The following is a 19,883-nucleotide window of genomic DNA, read 5'->3' on the forward strand; positions in this document are numbered from 1 at the left end:
CCGTGCCCTCGGGCCGCAGGACCAAGCGCGGGCCCAGGCGACAGCCCTGAGCCGCCGGATGGCAGAGGTGGAGGCAGAGCGGGCCGGCACCGGCGCCCGGGTTCAGCAGCTGCAGGAGCTGATGGCCGAGAGTGAGGAAGGTGAGTGGCAGCCTTGTCTTCCTCTCCCCCCGCCCCACCCTCTGCCCGTGGCACCAGAGGGGCTCAGGCTGAGGTGTCGGAGGGTGACCCCGCGGTGCAGGAGAGGAAGTGAGTCATGGCATGTGAAGGGGCACCAACCTGCCTCCAGGAGCATTTGGTGAGGCTGAGGGGAAAGCCCAGCCTCCACCCCACTCCCAGCTACTCTCACATCATCTTGCTGGAAGTCTCTCAGGGACTTGGGCAGTCGGGGGGCGAGGGCTCTTGGTTGGGGGGGATGGTTAAGAGAGGTGTCCCGTGAGGGTGAAGGAGTGACTCCTGGCCAGATCCCTTTTTGGGTGACGCCCCCTCCCAACGCCCCCATAGCAACCCCCCAGCTGGGTCCTTTCCCCCTTCACCCCCTGGGGTGGTGTCTGAGCTCACCTCGGTCTTGGACGTCCCGGTGAGGGCCGGTGGTGTCTCTGACTTGGGGCACCTCCACCCGTGGGGCTCCCCCCTCCCTGAGCTCCCTTCCCAGTGCCCCACCCCTCCCTGCCGGTCATCCGCAGGGCGGCGCAGCGTGGACGGGCGGCTGAGCGAGGCCCAGACGGCGCTGGTGCTGCAGGAAGAGACCGTGCGGCGCGGCGAGAGGGAGCGCAGGGCTGCCCTGGACCAGGTAGCGGCCCTGGAGCGGAGCCTGCAGGCGGCGGAAAGCGAAAGCCGGGCCCAACAGGTAGGGGCAGGGGGTGGGCGGGCCCGGTGGTGGGGGGGGTCCCATCCCTCCCCCGGCCCCCTCCCTTTCCTCTCACCACCGGCCGCCCCTCCTCACCACGCCTGGCCCTGCCGGTTGTTATGTCTGGCGTCTCTGGCCCTGGGCCAGCCTCCGAGCGGGGATGGCGAGGGAGAGCCAGGAACAAAGCTGGGAGGCAGCCAGGGCAGTGAGCTGGCCTCTGCTCTGGCCAAGCCGACGTGGGGGAGTGGAGGAGCAGCGGGGCTGAGGGAACAGCTGGGCCTCCCTTCCCTTCCTCCGCTTTCCTCTCTCCCCCCACTCACCTCCTCCTTCCCTCTCCTGCCCTCCCAGCAGCTCACGGCTCAGGGGACAGAGACAGTGTCTCTACTCTGGGCCCCATCCCGGCCCCTTTCTGCCCATGTCTGGCCCCCGAACTTCCCCACCGCCACTCCAGGATGGTTCCTCTGAGTCCAAGCCAGAGGAGGTTGGCTGGCAGCACTCTTTCCTGCTTATGAAACCCTGGGGGCAACCGTCAGAGTCTGGTAACGGTGGGACTCCAGGCAGGTCAGGCTCCAGCTAGGAAGGTGAGGCGCCAGACAACCAACTAGCCAGAGCAGACTCCAGCCAGCCAGCTAGTCAGGTCAGGCTCCAGCTAGCCGGGTCAGACTCCAGCCGGTCAGCTAGTTAGGTCAGGCTTCAGCTAGCCACGTCAGGCTCCAGCCAGCTAGCCACATCAGGCTCCAGCCAGTTAGCCAAGTCAGGCACCCGCCAGCCAGACTGGAGAGATCCCACTCCCTTCTTGGTTGCATTTCTGGGGATGGGACACCTGCCCCTGCCTCCGCTCTTCGTTCCAGTCACTTTGGGGTCTTAACTAACCCCTGCTCCTTCCTGCCCAAGTCCCGGGTGTTATTCCCGAGGAGCCGGGGGCCTTATGTCCAGGGTGATCCCACTCCAGAGCTGGGAGCCGGTGGCTACAGGACAGGAGAGCCCCTGGGCTGGGAGAGGCGGAGAGGTAGAAGGGAAGCAGCTGGAAAGGTTTGCATGGCACACCTGGCTTGGGAGGTGGGGTCATCGGGGGTGGGGCTAGTGCTTGGAGTGGGGGCCACAGAGGGGGTGGGGTGGAGGACTGATCCCCACTAAGACCCCCCCCCCCCCCCATCATTCTCAGGAGAAGATCGGCAAGATGAAAGCCAACGAGGCCAAACTGGAGAGCGATAAGCGCCGTCTGAAGGAGGTCCTGGACGCGTCGGAGAGTCGTGGCACCAAGTTGGAGCTGCTGCGGCGGGCGTTGGAGGGGGAGCTGCAGCGCAGCCGTCGGGGGCTGGGCGACCGTGAGGCCGAGGTCCACGCGCTGAGCGAGAGGGTGGTCACGCTGCAGAGACAGGTGGCGTGGCGGGGGGTCGCCCTACCCTGCCCCGCCCTGCCAAGCCCACTCGTGCCCTGCTCCTAGTCCCTCCTCCCGCCCTTGGTCATCCCCGACCCTCCTCCCCCACTTCATCCTCCACCCTCCCATCATCCTCTCTCCTTGGTTCCCTACCTCACTCTGCCCAATCCCTGGTCCACCCCCTTCCTGAGGACTGGGGGGCCGAGCCAGGCTGGGGCTTGCCGTCAGCTGAATGTCGGGGCCCAGTGTGCCCTCCCTCTGCTCTCCCTGAGCCCTCCTCAACTCGCCTAGGTCTGGCTAAGCAAGGCTAGGCTGGAGGGGACAGGCCCGGGGTGACCCCAGCACAGCTTCCCTGGCCCCCAGCCTCTGCTGACCCACCGGACTCCTCGGGCAGGTGGCGGACAGCGAGCTGAAGGCGGATGCCCTGCAGCTGACGGTGGAGCGGCTGAGTGGGGCCCTGGCCAAGGCGGAGCAGAATGAGGAGGCCTTGCGGGAGAAGGTGCAGGGTCTCACCGGGTCTCTGGCCGAGAGCAGTGGCAGCATCGGTTCCGCCCAGGACAAAAACCTGCAGCTGCAGAAGGCGCTGACAGCCAGCGAGCACGACCGCAGGGTCCTGCAGGTGAGCGGGCAGTCGACGCGGCCCGGGGCTCCTGGGGGAACAGGCTGGGCAGTGGCAGTGGCCTGGGGCTCCCTGGTGAGCGGACTGAGCAGCGGGCACGGCTAGGGCTCTCGGGTGAGCGGGCCGGGCGGTGGCCATGGCCCAGGACTCGCGGGTGAGCCAGCTAGTCAATAGCAATTGCCCCAGCGTTCCTGGACAGCAACCTGGCTGGCGAAAACAGGGATGGGAGTTGCCGATGGGGTCTGTGCCAAGCAGAAGGGGCTGGGAGCCGGAGCAGAGGGTTCCCCGCCCATGCCATCCTTCCCTCAGCATAGCTCTCTCCTTCCAGGAGCGCCTGGATGCCGCCCGCCAGGCTGTGTCCGAGGCCAAGAAGCAGAGCCACTCGCTGGCGGAGCAGACCCAGACCCTGCGCGGTGAGCAGGCCGAGCTGGAGCGGCAGCGGAGGGAGCTGGAAGGCCAAGTGCAGCAGCTGCAGGAGGTGTGAGGGGGGCCCCGGTTGCCCCTCCCGGTAGCCCAACCAACTGGCCCCCAGGCTGCCTCCCCAGCAGGCTCCAAAACTGCCCTCTGTGGAGCCAGGGGTAATAGGAATCATAATGATGGCATTTGTTAAGTGCTTACTATGTGCAAAGCACTGTTCTAAGCACTGGGGGGAGACAAGGTGATCAGGTTGTCCCACGTGGGGCTCACAGTCTTAACCCCCATTTTACAGATGAGGTAACTGAGGCTCAGAGAAGTTGTGACTTGCCCAAAGTCACCTAGCTGACAAGTGGCGGGTAGGGCGAGAAGCTCCAGGGGTGTCGTCCCACGGGGTCTACAGACCCTGAGAAGCAGCGTGGCTCAGTGGAAAGAGCACAGGCTGTGGAGTCAGGGGTCATGGGTTCAAATTCCGGCTCCGCCACTTGTCAGCTCTGTGACTTGGGGCAAGTCACTTAACTTCTCTGGGCCTCAGTTACCTCATCTGTAAAATGGGGGAGCCCCCCAGGGGACAACCTGATCACCTTGTAACCTCCCCAGCACTTAGAACGGTGCTTTGCACATAGTAAACGCTTAATAAATGCCATCCTCATCATCCTCTTCTTGCTCATTTTCCTCTCCGAGCCCTGAGACCCCGGAGTCCTGCACCGTCCCCTTGGGGGCCGTTGAGTTCCTCCCCTTTGCTCTCCCTCCTTCTCCCTTCCTCAACCTCCCACCCACCCTCCCCGGAGGAGACCGGAGCGGGACGGTTCTCACGACCCCATCCCCTGCACTCTTTCAGCTGCTGCGGCAGCGGCAGGAAGGCGAGCGGGCCGCCCTGCGGGCCGTGCAGAGGCTGCAGGAGGAGCGGGGCCTGCTGCAGGAGCGGCTGGCCAGCCTGCAGCGTGCCCTGGCCCACCTGGACAGCGAGAAGCGAGAAGTAGAGCGCTCAGCCCTGCGCCTGGAGAAAGATCGGCTCGCCCTGAAGAAGACCCTGGACAAGGTGGGGAGCCGGGGGGGGGGAACCCGGCACCCCCCAGGTCACCAGGGGCTGGGGGACAAAAGGGTTGGAAACACCCTCTGCCCATTCCTGTCCCCTGCCTGCCACCAGCCCCAGAGCATCAGAGCCTGCCAGGTGCGGTGGTGGTCTCCGGCTCCATCCCCCCCATCTTACCTCCTTCCCTTCCCCACAGCACCTGTATATATGTATATATGTTTGTACATATTTATTACTCTATTTATTTTACTTGTACATATCTATTCTATTTATTTTATTTTGTTAGTATGTTTGGTTTTGTTCTCTGTCTCCCCCTTTTAGACTGTGAGCCCAGTGTTGGGTAGGGACTGTCTCTATATGTTGCCAATTTGTGCCTCCCAAGCGCTTAGTACAGTGCTCTGCACATAGTAAGCGCTCAATAAATATGATTGATTGATTGCAGCCCATCTCAGGGCGGAGCTTCACTGCTCACTAGCTGTGGCTCCGGTCTCCCTGGCTTCCCTGACCCACTCCCGTGGCCCCGGAGGGTGTGTGACAGGGTGGAAAGAGGCAGCTGCCCCTGGGCTTACAGCCTCCCATGTTCCCTCTTCCTGGTGGCAGGTGGCACGCGAGAAGCTACAGAGCCACGAGGACTGGGTGAGGCTGAGCGCCGAGAAAGGCCGGCTGGACCGCTCCCTTGCCGGCACCGAGCAAGAGCTGACTGAGGCCCAGGGGCAGATCCAACAGCTGGAGGTCTCTGCCCTGACCCCCTTCCCTCCCTACTGCCCCAGGGGTTGGGAAAGCTCTGCTGACCCCTCCCCACCCTCAGGGCCCTGCCTGGACCAGGCCAGACTCTGGGGGTATAGCCCCTTCCAGGGTTGGGAAAGGATAGGGCCGAGGAGGGGACAGAAGTGAGTATAGGGATCATCTCCTGCTGAGCCTGACTCCATCCTGCTTCCAAGCATAAGGATGGGAATCTGGAATTCCAGCGGTACTTTTCAGCCCCGCCCATGACCACTGGCCAGCACCTGTAGGTGGGTGAGTAATGGGTGTGCAGGTGAGTGAATGGTGAAGGTGGCTGAGAGCTCATTTATCCAACTGGGCGCCCGCCGGACTTGGCCTTGGGCAGGTTGAGCGCAAATCCTCCGTGCCAACCTGCTGACTCTCCCTCCCTCCTTCCCTCCCTCCCCACCCCGTTCTCACCCGGCCCGGCCCGGTCCGGCCCGGTGCGTCCCCACGCCGCCGCAGGCCCAGGTGGCCGAGCTGGAGCAGACGCCCTCGCAGGGCCTGCTGGAGGCGGCCTCGCGGCATCGGCAGGAGCTGCAGGGGGAGGTGGAGCGGCTCCGGGGGGCCCAGGCCCAGGCCGAGCGCACGCTGGAGGCCCGGGAGCAGGCCCACCGCCAGCGGGTCAGGGGGCTGGAGAAGCAGGTGAGCGTCCTGAGCCGGGGGTCCCGGGGACTTCTGGCCTGCCCTCGGCGGGGAGAGGCCGGACCACCAGAGCCCTCACCCTGGGGGCGGTGGGGAGAAGGGGAGTCAGCCGACTGTTGCTCAGGAGGACCTCGGTCCTCGATCCTGACAGAAAAATGCTCTCCAGGGGACAGGCTAGGGAGGGCGAACCGGTCCTGGGAAGGAGAGGGAACGCATCCTTAGAAACGGCTGCGCCCAGCAAGGTTTTCCCTAGGAGTTCAGGCCAAAGCCACCACCTGGGCTACTCCATGGAAATGAGCAGGATGATAAGGGGAGAGTGGGTGAGAGTGCCCCTGTTCCCATCCTACCCCAGGGCGAATGTCGGGTGCCGGGCCATAGAAGCTGGGTGGGACTAGGTGCAAGTGTCCTGTGCCTCTTCTACCTCATTTGGGTGTTTATGGCTTTTCTAAAATACTATCTAGTGGGCATTACAACCACCCAGCCTCAGTGTAGCCTCTTTTCTTCCCATCCCTCTCCCTCTCCCTCCAGATCGCCACTCTGAAGGAGCAGTTGCAGCAGGAGATCCGGAAGTGCCCAGCCCATATCTCTCCCTCCACCAATCCGTCAGGAAACTGAGTGGCCCACGCCTCAGAGACCCAGTGGGTTGGTGCCCTCAGCTGGCCGATGGGCCTCTTGAGGGCAGGGCCGGGATGGGCGGCCTGCTCCCTATCCTCCCCCTCGTCCTCACTTCTGGATACTCACTCTTTCCAGGAAATTGTGGGCAGGGCCCCCGGCTCTGCCCAGCTTGAGGGGCTGTGGAGCAGCCTTAGGGCCGAGCCCCGGGTAGGGGTTCACTGAGGCTTTCGCCCCTTTGCCTCCAGCCCTTGGCAGTGGTTTGGTGCCAGCCCTCCCCAGAACGGGGAATCGTTGACCGTGCAGCGATCGCATCCCACAGAGCTCCAACTCCTCTGGGGGAGCCTCTTGCCAAATCCCCGCTGCCGAAATTCCTCTTGGGGACATCTCATCTGGGGGCCAAAGTGGGGCTAGAGAGGGGATCCTAGTGTTTCGTAGGAGCAGCTGACCTTTTGCCTGGGAAGCCCAGGGCCCCTCTCATCCTGGAACAGAGAAAAGGCTGGCTCTGGGGGAGTTCCTTTAGAGCCAGGAAAGGGGAAAGGCTAGTGTGGCCTAATGGACAGAGCATAGGGCTAGGAGTCAGAGGACCTGGGTTCTAATCTCGGCTCTTCCCTTGTCTGCTTTGTGACCTTAGGCAAGTCTTTTCACTGCTCTTTTCCTCGGTTTCCTCATCTGTAGAATGGGGATTAAATACCAGTTCTCTTTCTCCTTTAGAGTGTGAGCCCCATGTGGGTCAGGGACAAGGTCCAGGCTGATTAACTTGTACGTAGCTCAGCGCTTAGTACGGTGCTTGGCGTAGTAAGCACTTACCACCATACTTAACTCCCTGTCTACCACCCAAGGGAAGCGGGCATGGAAAGAAGATGTGAATTGATGGGCGCTATAGGGTATTTGTCCGCGAGGCTGGCAGAGTGGGCAGTGCTCGCTCAAATTCAGTCTTGAGCCCCATGGTGGCCATGCCCCTGCTACGGGAAGGCAGTGGGGCAGCTCTGAGAAAGGGGATGAGGCAGAGAGCAGAGGGGCAGCCTCATGGGCTGTGCCCAGTTGCTATGCCCTCACAGGGCAAGCTTGGATCTGTCCCACAAGTATCCTTGACTCTTGAGTCTCTCTTGCCTGGGACCTTCAGTTTGGAGATGTAAACACTAACCTCAGCTGGAGCCGTGGAGCGGTCCTCCTCCTCGTCCTTCTCCTCCACGTAGGAAAGCCTCCACGTTCAGTATTCTAGGAGCGGCGAGTTTTGTTCTCGTTTTGGCGAGTTTCCTATGCCTCCTTTACCTCATTTGTGTGTTTATGGCTTTTCTAAAAAACAGTCTAGTTTTCTAAGGCGTCCGGGGCTAACGTTTCTACCGATTAAACCTTCCTCATCTTCTGCCGCTTCCCAGCTGGCTCTTGTGTGGGCCCCGGGGCGGGGGAGAGTGGCACGCAGAGTTTTCACAGACCCTCGGCATCTTGCTGACCCAGCGAGGTCTTCGCTTGCCCCGTGAAACCAGGTCCGTTGGGGCCAAGACCGAGCATGAGGGGGGTGTGGGCTCTTTAGCATGAGAGGTGCAGCCCTGGCCCCAAGTCTCAGCAGTTGGCAGCGCCTGGTCAATGCCACCATAGAGAGAGGATGCTCGGCTCTGCTCCTCGCCCGTCTGCCGCTGATGTTCCTCTGGTTCCCTCCCGCCTCCCTGCCCTTGGGGTGGGGTATGCCCATTTCGCCAAAGGAAAAACCGAGTCCCAGAAAGGGAAGCCGATTTACCGTCAGAGGCTGCGTTTTCATTCTGCCTTTGCCTCATTTTGGCTTCTCTTGGCCTTAGGGGCTGATGCTGGACAGCCCTGAGGCCTTCAACAATAGTCGGGTCCCCAGTCCCACCCCAGCCCATACAGTGGCCCCACATTTCTTTTATTTTCCTTTATTTTGTACAAAAACCAGTGACTGTACATGGCTACAGTACATGCAGGGAAACTAGAGGGTCGGGGTTGGGGGAAGGGGCCCCCAGGATTAGCACCTTACCGGCTTGAGACCACAGCCTTGGCCCTGAGGGGCAACAGCTGGGCAGCCGGGAGAAACCTGGGTACTGCCCTGGGATGGAGCCGGGGCGGGTGGTACGTCTACTTCATTAGGGTCCAGGCAGGGCACGGGTAGTGTTGCCCTGTGCCCACTCAGGGACTAACAGTACCCCGGCCAAGGGTGGCATGCTCTTTTCCCCATTGCCCTGTGGGGTGGCACCCCCTAACAAAACACCCCTTAGTGTGCTCGCCTCCCCCAACGCCACTCTGGGTGGGGAACGAGAGGAGGAGGAAGAGGAAGGTCCCGCCCGGCCTCTGCAGAAGGGAGAACTAGGCTGCCCAGGACTGCAGGTGCCCACGGACTCAGCCGGGCAGGGCTTTGGGAGAGCAGCGGGGGCCGGGGAGGGGGTGGCCTGCTGCTCCCTCTTAGTCTCCACGGCCGAGCCGGGAGCCACGGGAAGCCCCAGGTTCCAGCCGGGAGCATGCCCACCACCGCAACCCAGCCCGTTAGGAACCAAATAGAAAATAAAGGTAATAGAAAAAGGCAGAGTAAAAACGTCCCCTATATTGTGTGCAGAATCCCTGCACCGGATTTCTGAAGCGCCGGTCGGTCGGTCGTGGGAGCCTACCGGCACCACCGCTCCCCTGAGGACCCCCGCAGCCTGGGGCCTCGCTCCTCACCCCCCGCAGAGCCCTAGCAGCCCCCGCAGCTTCTGGCACAGGAGGAAGCCACCGACTGGCACAGCCCGCTCGTCGCCATCACGCCGCACTTGGAGAACTTGTCCCGGCAGAGGTCAGCTGCGGGAGAGGGAGACGGGGCCCATCCTGGTCAGCGGGGGACGGGGAGGGGGCCGACCACTAGAAACAGGGGGAACGGTCCCACGCAGGGACAGCCACCTCCAACTTCACCCCCTACAGTCCCTGCAGGCCGGGGCTCCAACCACGGGGCCACCACGGGGGCAGGGGTTGGGTGGGGGGCTCTTACCTCGCAGCAGCTCCTCGTGGGCACAGACGGTGCGGACACAGATCTCCTTGTTGACGACGTAGATGCGGCGCAGACTGTGGGAGGGGGTTCTCAGGGCCACCCCTCTCCCGCCCCGACCCCCACTCTCCTCCCTCAGCTCCAGGTTAATCCTCCCCCCACCCCCCCCGACTACCCCGGGGCCCATGCCCTTCAAGGCAGCCTCATCCGACCCAACGCTCGCCCCTTCACAGTGGCAGGGTCCCTCTCCCCCGGCACCCTCCACGCCTGCTGACCTGTAGAAGCAGATCTGATTGAGGCACTGCTTGCAGGGCTTGTGGACCGAGTAGAGCCGGGTGCAGGGGTACTGTTCCTCTCGGCAGTCTAGGGGAGGGGCGGGGGGTGGCTGGTTCTGAGGGCCCAGGCCCCAGAAGGGAGAAGGAAGCAGACCCACCCATGGCCACTGATGCCCAGCCCCATTCCCCGGGCAGGGAGCCCTGAAAGCCCCCCGTCCCCTGAGCCCCACAGAGGGCTTTCTGAGCCTCCTGGGCACTGTTTTCAGCCCCTGACCACTTGGGGTAGGAAGCGAAGGTGGCCCCAGCCCCCCAAGGAAGCGGCAGGAAGGGAGGGACATTGGGCCAGGACCTGTGCCCTCCCCCTTTTTACTTTATGATATTTGTTAAGCACTTACTACACACCAGATCCTGTACTAAGTACTGGGGTAGGTAGAGGCTAATCAACCTGATTAGCTTCAATCTACCCCAGTGCTTAGAAAGAAGCAGCGTGGCTCAGTGGAAAGAGCACGGGCTTTGGAGTCAGTGGTCATGGGTTCAAATCCCGGCCCTGCCAATTGTCAGCTGTGTGACTTTGGGCAAATCACTTCTCTGTGCCTGTTACCTCGTCTGTAAAATAAGGATTAAGACTGTGAGCCCCCCGGGGGGCAACCTGATCACCTTGTAGCCTCCCCACCGCTTAGAACAGTGCTTTGCACATAGTAAGTGCTTAATAAATGCCATCACCATCACATAGTAAGCACTTAACAAACGCCATCATTATTAGGTTGAACATAGTCCATGTCTCACGTGGGGCTCACAGTCTTAACTTACAGATGAGGTAAAATGAAGCACAGGGAAGTAAAATGACTTGCCCAAGGTCATACAGTAGACAAGTGGCAGAGGTGGGATTAGAACCCAGGTCCTCTGACTCGTAGGCCTGTGATTTTTCCACTAGGGCATGCTGCTTCTCCTTAGTATACTGCTCCGCTCTGTTCTGCTCTGCTGAGCAAGCGCTCGATAAATACCATTGCTTGATTGAGTCTCACCTGGCTTGGGGGCTCCCCAGGCTGCAACAGTATAGCAGGAGCCCCCCAACCCGGCAGGGCCAACCCCACCCCACTCCTCCCCTCGGCACCTCCCCAGCCTGTGACTCTCCTCGGAGGGTGGAAAGAGCGGGCATCGGGCGAGGCCTGGCGCTCCCTTGCCATGCCAGGGAGGACAGAGACATGGCAGCATGGCACTAGACTGGGCATCCAGCTGTATTTCCCAACGGGCCATGGATCGGGTGAGCTCCCTCGGCCTCCCGAAGTGGAGCTCCCCCCTGGAGGTGGGTGCCCCAGTTCCCCCCACCCCGGGGGGCTGACGGGGCCGGTCCTGTCCAGTCCTGTCCGGCTGAGTCGGGTCCCTATCAGCCGGGGGAGGGCGGAGATGGGGGATGGTCATGGGTTCAAATCCCGGCTCCGCCAATTGTCAGCTGTGTGACTTTGGGCAAGTCACTTAACTTCTCTGTGCCTCAGTTCCCTCATCCGCCAAATGGGGATTAAGACTGTGAGCCCCCTGTGGGACAACCTGATCACCTTGTCACCTCCCCAGCGCTTAGAACAGTGCTCTGCACATAGTAAGCGCTTAATAAATGCCATCATTAATTAATCTTCCCCAGGAAGCTCTCTTGCTGAGCTGAGAGGTCGAAGCGGGCCTCTTTATCCACCCCTCCCTTTGCCACCCTGTTATTTGGCACATCCTGGCCCTCCCAGTCAGAGGCTGGAGGTCAGAAGGGACCCTGCCGATTTGCTGGAGGGCAGCCTGGGAAGCAGAGTGCTAACTGAGGAGCCCTCCCCACCCTCCTGCTCTGCTCTCCACTCGCTACTCCCCTCCCATCCCAGATTCCTCCTGGGCTTCTCCTGGAGCCAGCAGGATGAGGGGGAGAGAAGGGGGCAGTCACATAAACCCTTGGCTGGATTCAAAGAGAGTCCTGGGCAACAATCCAATCAACGGGGCCTGAACTGTCTCCGGCCCCCGGGGTGGGTGGGGGTGCGGTGGGGGGCTCCCGGGGACACAGGAGCCTCCCCAATCCACCGTCACTCACACACATAAAGTCGATTCGATTCCCAGCCTAGGCCCTGGGAGAGCCTGGGAAGCAAAGTGGGAAGGGAACATGGGGCAGTTCCAAGCTTCAGACCGAGATGGGAAGGCCCAACTGCTAGGCCTTGAACGCCATGGAAACGGAGTTTGAATTGGTCCCCTGCTTTCTCTGGAACGGACCACTGCCCAGGTAGTGCCTGGCTCGGTCACGTCTCCCCAACCCCAGACCTCTCCGACACAGCCTCCCCCTTCCAGGGCAGGGGGGGGAATCCAGCAGAGAACACAATCTTGCTGGCAAGCACCTACCCAGGGTGGAAAGGGGTAGGGCCTAGTGGAGACAGCACGGGCCTTGGAGTTCTAATCCTTACTCTGCCACTTGCCTCCGGGGGACCTTCAGCAAGTCACTTGACTTCTCTGTGCCTCGGTTTCCTCGAATGTAAAATGGGGCTGAAGTAACTGTTCTCCTTCCAACTTTGGAAGCCCTGAGTGGGACAGCCCACTGTTGGGTAGGGACTGTCTCTATATGTTGCCAGCTTGTACTTCCCAAGCGCTTAGTACAGTGCTCTGCACACAGTAAGCGCTCAATAAATACGATTGATTGATTGATTGACAGGGACTGTGTCCAACCTGTGCTTAGAATAGCACTTGACATACAGTCAGTGCTTGATAAATACCATTTTAAAAAAAGCAAACAATCCAGGACATGACCAGTCCCACAGCCCCCTCACCAGGGCTCCTGCTGCTGGGAACTGGGCTGAGCTTTTGCCGTTATCATCTCTGTGCCCCAACACCCGGTGCCCCCATCTGGGTCTGTGACACTACCCCCCAGCTGCCCATCCTGCCTGGTCTTGCCCAGGAGAGTAGCCCAAGTCAAGCCCCTCCCCAGTTCCTGATCCAGAAGGACTGGGGTTTTGGGCCACCTCCTCCCCAGACCCCAGGGCTTGGGGAATAACAATAATAATAATAATAATAATAATAATAATAATAATAATAATAATAATAATAATGCATTTACTAAGTGCTATGTGCAAAGCACTGTTCTAAGCACTGGGAAGGTTACAAGGTGATCAGGTTGTCCCACGGGGGGCTCACAGTCTTCATCCCCATTTTACAGATGAGGGAACTGGGGCCCAGAGAAGTGAAGTGACTTGCCCCAAGTCACACAGCTGATAATTGGTGGAGCCGGTATTAAAACCCATGACCTCTGACTCCAAAGCCCGGGCTCTTTCCACTGAGCCACGCTGCTTCTCTAAGGCCAAGGCCAACTTGCTCTGTCTGCAGACATAATAATAATAATAATAATAATAATAATAATGGCATTTATTAAGCACTTACTATGTGTAGAGCACTGTTCTAAGCACTGGGGAGGTTACAAGGTGATCACGTTGTCCCATGGGGGGCTCACAGTCTTAATCCCCATTTAACAGATGAGGTAACTGAGGCCCAGAGAAGTTAAGTGACTTGCCCAAAGTCACACAGCTGACAAGTGGTGGAGCCGGGATTAGAACCCATGACCTCTGACTCCCAAGCCCGGGCTCTTTCCACATACCAAGGGATGGGTACACAGGCAGGTCCCAGTGGGCTTCTGTCCCTCGAATCCCAGGCCACAGAGACTCAGCTTCCCACTCCCCACAGCACGGAGCGGGGCGGGGGCAGACCCTGACTTACCCAGGGGGCCGGGCTCCGTGGGCTCCGTCTCTGGGTTTTCTGTGGGGGTGAGGCAAGAAGCGAGGAGTGAGCCTTAGGCTGAGGCTTTGGGGGGTGGGAATGGTTGGATGTGGGGCATTTGGGGGAAATGGCGAGAGCCTGGCACAGGTCTTCTGTGGGCATCTCCTCCAGGGTCTTGGGGACATTTCTAGGGCAAATTGTTTGGGGGCATTGGGGGTGGGGCTGAAGGTACTGAAGTAAGGAAGGCGCTTCCCAGCCCTGGAGACTGGCTTCCTGTGGGCCGGGGTCCTAGTCTTCCCACATTCTCCATTCTCCCAAGGATTCTGGATCTTCTGAGCCAGCTGGGGGTCGCTCGCCTACCTGGGGTGGGGGGCTGGATGACTTCCTGTTGGACCTGCTGCTGGGACTGGTACTGGAACTGCTCCTCAGGAGGCTGGCGGGTCACCTCTGAAATAGGAGGGGTAATGGGCTCCCTGAAGCCTCCCTTCCCCGCTTCCTCCCGCTCCATGCCCCTTCCCCGCCCACTCCCCCGCCAAGCCCCTTTCCTTCCCCGCTCCCTCCCTCCCCCACTCTCTCCCTCCCCATCTCCCTCCCTCTCCCCCTCCTCTTACTCTTCTCCCCAGCCCCACGAGCCCAAGCTGGAGCAAATGCGGAGCCGTTGTGGGTGCGGTACTGTACCTTGGTAGTCGTAATAATCAGGGTTTTCTGAAAGGCAAGAGAGTGGTTCATCTCCCAGAGCAGGGGCAAAGACAGGGGCGGGGCAAAAAGGTTGGGGTGGTAGAAGGGAGAAGCGGAAGGAGAGGGCCAATTCTGGGTTGGGGGGTCTGGAGAGCCCTGGATGCTGGCCACACGACAGCTGGGGATTTCCCAGGACTCCTTCCCCCGCAAATGGAGCCCGAGTGACCCCACCCCAAGGAGAGAGAGGAACGGGCTTCACTCTGGGCCCTTCCTAATTCTTCCCTTCGGACTCCGGTCAGCTCTAACAGGTCCACTGAGGGGCTCGCTCCCAGAGGCGGCGCAGAGCCGGGACTCCCCAGAGCCGGGAAACCCAAAGGCACCCCTGCACCTGTGGGGACCCAAGGCCCCACACTTACCGATGTGGTCACTGTACTGGGAGTACTGGCCTTGGTCGGGGTAAGGAGGCGGCTCGATGTCATACTGGCCCTGGGCCAGCAGCCCAGCTGAAACAAAGGTCGATCCATCAATCAATGGTATTTACCGAACGCTTACTACGTTCAGAGCAGTGCACTAAGCACCTGGGAGGGTACAGGACAACAGAATTAGTGGACAAGTTCCCTGCCCATAAACAATCTTGAGGTAATGAACTGATGAGCTTGGATCAGGGCAGCTCAGACCCCTGAGATCCATGGGAGAGGGAGATGGGTTTTGTTGCAGCAAGCCCCAGGTTGAATGAGAACTTTAAATCGAAGGGTAGAAAGCAGGAGGTGGAAGTTTAGTTTGAGAGGGTGCCCCAACTCAGTCACTGAGTTGTATTTATTGAGCACTTGCTGTGTGCAGAGCACTGTACTAAGCACTTGGGAGGGTGCAATATAACAATAAACGGACACATTCCCTGGCCACAACGAGCCTGCTGTCTAGTGGGTGAGATGGACATTATATAAATGTTAATTACAGATATGTACACAAGTGCTGTGGGGCTGGAAGGAGGAATGAATAAAGGGAGCAGTCAGGGCAACACAGAAGGGAGTCAGGGAAGAGGAAAGGAGGGCTGAGGGAGGGCTTCTTGGAGGGGTTCATTCATTCATTCAATCAATCATATTTGTTGAGCGCTTACTGTGTGCAGAACACTGTACTAAGTGTTTGGGAAGTACAAGTCGGCAACATATAGAGACGGTCCCTACCCAACAACGAGCTCACAGTCTAGAAGGGGGAGGCAGACAACAAAACAAAACATGCAGACAGGTGTCAAAATCGTTAGAATAAATAGAATTAGAGCTATATGCACATTATTAACAAAATTAATAGAATAGTAAATATGTACAAGTAAAATAGAGTAATAAATCTGTACAAATATGTACAAGTGCTCTGGGGAGGGGAAGGAGGTAGGGCAGAGTTGGGGGGATGGGGAGGAGGAGAGGATAAAGGGGGCTCAGTCTGGGAAGGCCTCCTGGAGGAGGTGAGCTCTCAGTAAGGCTTTGCAGGGAGGAAGAGAGCTAGTTTGGTGGATGTGCAGAGGGAGGGCATTTCGGGCCGGGGGAGGACATGGGCCGGGGGTCGACAGCGGGACAGGTGAGAACGAGGTACGGTGAGGAGATTAACGGCGGAGGGTGCAGGCTGGGCTGGAGAAGGAGAGAAGCAAGGTGAGGTAGGAGCGGGCGAGATGACGGAGAGCCTTGAAGCCAAGAGTGAGGAGTTTTTGCTTGATGCCTTGGTTGTCAGGCAAACACAGGAGATTTTTGAGGAGGGGAGTGACATGCCCAAAGCGTTTCTGTACAAAGATAATCCGGGCAGCAGAGGCAGCAGAGTGAAATATAGACTGAAGTGGGGAGAGACAGGAGGATGGGAGATCAGAGAAGAGGCTGATGCAGTAATCCAGTCGGGATAGGATGAGAGATTGAACCAGGGGTTGTGCCTTCAATAAGACTTTGAAGAGAGGGAGAATCACTGTCTGTCAGATTTGAGGAGGAAGGATGTTCCAGGCCAGAGGCAGGACGTGGGTGAAGGGTCAGTGGCGAGACAGACAAGATAACTCCGGTGCCATGGTGACCACCCAGCTCAGACACTATATCTCTAGGTTTGGGAGGGGCAGGGAGATGCCCTGCAATAGGAAAGAACCCCAAAGGGAGACGGGAATCTGTTGAGTGAGGGACAAAGCGGAGGCAGGGGGAGGGAGAACTCTTGCCCCGAGTGCCCGCCCTGCCCATCAGCGGTAGCCCGCACTCACCTGGCAGACAGAGCAGGAAGAGATAAGCCGTCCTCATGGTGTTGGAGGTGTGGCAGTGAGGGCAAGGAGCTGGGCAGGAGGCAGCGGATAAGGCTGGGAGAAGAGAGAGAGTGCAGAACTAGGTGGCTCACAGGCCCAAGGCTGGTGCCCTGGAGATCTCAAAGTCCTTTCAATCAATCAATGGTGTTTTTCCAACTACATCTCAACCCGTTTCATAGCTGGGAACCGTGGCCCAGACAAGGGCCAACGGGCCCCAGAAAATCCTGGGAACCCGGGGCTTGGAGTCTGTCATTTCCCCAGGGGTGAACGTGCTGCACCCCGGGACCCTGGAGATGCTGCCCCTCTGAAGGGAGCCCCTGTCTCCACAATTCCTCCCTCCTGCTCCCGATCCTCAGCCCCAGCCCTCAGGGAAGCCCCCTGCCTCCCAGCTCCGGGTGGATCAGGGAAGAGCAGAGGGGCTCAGCTGGACGCAGGGCTTCAGGTCCGCTGTTCCCGTGCCAGGCTCACCGGCCGTGGGCCAGAGCGTGGTCTGCTCCTGATTAAAATCCGGGCTTAGAACCGCCCTTCCAGCGGGGGGTCAGGCCATTCCGGGACGGCAGAGACAGTTGCACTAAATATGGACACATGCTCCCCCTCGGCGCCTCTCCCGGGGGTGGGCAGAGGCCTCCCTGGCAAACTGGAGGGACCGCCCATCCTCCCCCAACTTCCCCATTCCCTGCCACAGGGTAGACACCCTGGAGACACTCGCTGAGGGGAGCTGCAGTTGCAGCCAGAGGGATTTAGGTGAGAACCTCGAAGTGGAACGTCCTGGCAGTGAGGGTCGGCAAATATGGGATTGCGGCAGGCCGAGGTGGATTGTGAGAACGCTTTTTTCCATGGGTCTTTAAGGACAGGAGACACTCTCCCATGAGTGGTGGGTTGCGGGTGGGTGCAGTTATGCCTTGGTGGCAGGGGATGGATGAGATACCTGTGTGCATGTGTGAGAGGGTATGCAGCATTCATAGGTGTGTGGACATGGAGAGGGTGGCAGATGTGGCCACAAATGCATGTATGTGTAAGCGTGTAATCAATATGTATGAGCAAATAGTTCCATGTCCTGGTGTGTGCTGGGAAACAGGTGCTCCTGCAGTGGCCCAGGCAGCCCTGTCCAGCGGAGGGGCCACAAGTTAGCAGAGTGGCCCAGACCCCACCCTCCCTGGCCAGAATCCGTGGACCCTCCATGCTCCACCGCCCAGCCCTCAATCCTGGGACTCTGAGGGGATGCTCTCTTCCCCCATTTCCCAGCTGTCCCCAACTCCCCGGCTGCCTCCTCCTCCTCCTCCTCCAGTTCTTAGAGAGCTGGACCAGGCCCAGGGCTGGGGTGTTTCCTGGAATGGCTGGGCCCTGGGAGGGTGTCGGGGGGAAAAGGACATAGCAGCCCGCCAGTGGTGGGTGGAGGAGCTGGGGGAGGAGGTGGGGGAGGGAGCTGGCGCTTCCTTGAGTACCAACTCTGAGCTTTGGTCATTAGGAAACAGGAAACCCCGGGTGGAGCTGAGTCAACCACCAGGCAGCAGAAAGCGGTTCAGGATCCCTCCCAGAGGCTCCTCTATTGCCCAATGCCTGCTTCTCTGACCTCGCCCTCTCCTCCCTACTCCAAGAGCTCGATCCCCTCCCAGCTCCTCTCCGCCTTCCCCTCTCCCTCCCCCTCAGCCTCCTGGTCCTGCAGCCTGTGCCTCGGCCCCGCTATGGCCTTCTTCCAGAATCCTATTCCTTGCCCCTCTCGTTCAGCCCCCAGCAGGGTATCAGACCAGCAGCACAGCACAATGTCCGGTTCTGAGAGGCTCTGGGCGGGGGGACTCACTTGCGAAGTGGTACAGAGAGAGGTTCTAGGGCTGAGGCCAAGATCCACGGGAGTGGGTGTCCACTGGAATGGGGCGTCCATGGGAATGAGATCCTGGCCTGCCCAGGACCCTCAGCCGAAGGGAGCCAACAGACAGGGCCACAGCGCCCAACTTGCACAACTCACAATAATAATAATAGTGGTATTAAGTGCTTACTGTGTTCCAACCACTGTACTAAACACCGGGGTAAATACAATATAATCAGATTGGACAGAGCCTACAGCCCACATGGGGCTCACAGTCTAAAATGGGACAACAGGTATTTTATCCCCATTTTACAGCTAAGTGAAAGCCCAGGGAAGTGAAGGGCAGAGCCAGGATTAGGACCCAAGTCCCCAGACCCCGGGGACACGTGCTCTTTCCGCTAGACTCTCTGTCTCTGGGTCCCCCAGCTGGACCTCGCCCCCAGTCATCTTTGGCCTCGGGCAGTGGGGAATCTCCAGAGGTCACTTGGTCCATCCCTCTGCCTCCAGTCTGTCCTCTGTCCTATAGGGGCCAAGAGGACGATCCGAGAGGGTGGCCCTCGCCCAATTACAGGCAGAAGGCCCACCGCAGCAGGAGCAGACAGAGGCCCGGGGCCTCTGGAGGATGCGTGTCAGGCTCCGTGGGCCCTCGGTAGGTCGTTGCCGTTGTGCTCGGGGCTGGGGGGGTGCCTGGAGCCCGGGGATCCGAGGACTGTCCTCCCTGCAGTCACCAACCATTATTTGCGCTGTTGGAGTTTCGGGGTGTGAGCCCGTTGTTGGGTAGGGACTGTCTTTGATAATGGCATTTATTAAGCACTTACTAGATGCAAAGCACTGTTCTAAGCGCTGGGGAGGTTACAAGGTGACCAGGTTGTCCCACGGAGGGCTCACAGTCTTAATCCCCATTTTATGATGAGGTAACTGAGGCACAGAGAAGTGAAGTGACTTGCCCAAAGTCACACGGCTGACAAGTGGGGGAGCCGGGATTTGAACCCATGACCTCTGACTCCAAAGCCCGGGCTCTTACCACTGAGCCATGCTGCTCTCTTTATCTGTTGCCGAATTGTACTTTCCAAGCGCTTAAAACAGTGCTCTGCACACAGTACGCTCTCAGTAGCAGAGCTGGGATTAATAACAACGACGATGGTATTTGTTAAGCGCTTACTATGTGCCGAGCATTCATTAACTCATTCAGTTGTACGAATTGTACTTTCCAAGCGCTTAATACAGTGCTCTGCACACAGCACGCTCTCAGTAGCGGAGCTGGGATTAATAACAATGATAATGATGGTATTTGTTAAGCACTTACTATGTGCCGAGCATTGATTAATTCATTCAATTGTATTGAGCGCTTACTTTGTGCAGCGCACTGTACTAAATGCTTGGGAAGGCACTGTTCAAACCAGAAAATCTGAGCCCCCACCACAATGCACGAAAGTTGAGACCACCCCCCTAAACCCCCCACTCCAGCTCGGCCTTGGCCTCTTAGGTTTGCCAGTCTGGAGAGTGTGGGGGAGGAAGAGGTCAGGGGCCTGGAGTTTGGTGTGGAAGGTGGGTGGTGGGTGAAAGCTGTACTTCCCAAGCGCTTAGTACAGTGCTCTGCACACAGTAAGCACTCAATAACTATGATTGATTGATTGATTGATTGAAAGCAGAAACTGGGGGGGTGGTGTTGAAAGGGTGGGAAAGGACCAGGATGCCCCAGGAAATATTAGGAGGGATGGGGGAGGAGGAACGGGAATAGGGTCAGGGGAGAGGGGTGCGAGGGGCGTGAGGCAGGGACAGCCCAGCCCAGACCTGAGGGGTGTTTTGGATTCAATAATAAATAATAATAATAAT

The 19,883-nt window shown here is 59.2% G+C and overlaps 2 protein-coding genes across 5 annotated transcripts in view; one reads left to right on the plus strand and one right to left on the minus strand.

Annotated features, from left to right (window-relative positions):
- CROCC (ciliary rootlet coiled-coil, rootletin) overlaps positions 1-6,924 on the plus strand; it is a 51,062-nt gene extending 44,138 nt beyond the window's left edge. For 2 of the 4 annotated variants that reach the window (XM_038746556.1, XM_038746557.1), the window contains exons 29-37: positions 20-140; positions 686-849; positions 2,015-2,230; positions 2,625-2,849; positions 3,178-3,327; positions 4,105-4,305; positions 4,900-5,031; positions 5,527-5,706; positions 6,235-6,924. In XM_038746556.1, the coding sequence (XP_038602484.1) occupies positions 20-140; positions 686-849; positions 2,015-2,230; positions 2,625-2,849; positions 3,178-3,327; positions 4,105-4,305; positions 4,900-5,031; positions 5,527-5,706; positions 6,235-6,321 (1,476 nt within the window). In that variant the 3' untranslated portion in view covers positions 6,322-6,924. Of the gene's footprint in view, positions 1-19; positions 141-685; positions 850-1,197; positions 1,331-2,014; positions 2,231-2,624; positions 2,850-3,177; positions 3,328-4,104; positions 4,306-4,899; positions 5,032-5,526; positions 5,707-6,234 lie in introns of those variants that run through there. The other 2 variants (XM_038746558.1, XM_038746559.1) reach the window with 2 other exon arrangements.
- Positions 6,925-8,197: 1,273 nt separating this feature from the next.
- Positions 8,198-16,293, minus strand: MFAP2 (microfibril associated protein 2). The gene is made up of 8 exons (XM_038746893.1): positions 16,202-16,293; positions 14,391-14,477; positions 13,975-14,001; positions 13,657-13,743; positions 13,297-13,335; positions 9,568-9,655; positions 9,296-9,369; positions 8,198-9,108 (listed from the first exon to the last, which is right to left on the minus strand). Exons 1-8 carry the CDS (start codon positions 16,236-16,238, stop codon positions 9,005-9,007), a joined length of 543 nt encoding a protein of 180 aa, XP_038602821.1. The 5' UTR covers positions 16,239-16,293; the 3' UTR covers positions 8,198-9,004.
- Between the last annotated feature and the right edge of the window lie 3,590 nt (positions 16,294-19,883).

Source organism: Tachyglossus aculeatus, chromosome 5 (genome assembly GCF_015852505.1).
Source record: "Tachyglossus aculeatus isolate mTacAcu1 chromosome 5, mTacAcu1.pri, whole genome shotgun sequence".
NCBI lineage: Eukaryota > Metazoa > Chordata > Mammalia > Monotremata > Tachyglossidae > Tachyglossus > Tachyglossus aculeatus.

What these genes read in the sequence shown, in the direction of transcription:
- MFAP2 (XM_038746893.1), bottom strand. Translation starts at nt 16,238, where the DNA reads ATGAGGACGGCTTATCTCTTCCTGCTCTGTCTGCCAG. An exon ending in CATCCAGCCCCCCACCCCAG is followed by an intron (nt 13,336 to 13,656) that starts GTAGGCGAGCGA and finishes TCACCCCCACAG; the next exon opens with AAAACCCAGAGACGGAGCCC. An exon ending in CACGGAGCCCGGCCCCCTGG is followed by an intron (nt 9,656 to 13,296) that starts GTAAGTCAGGGT and finishes CCCCTCCCCTAG; the next exon opens with ACTGCCGAGAGGAACAGTAC.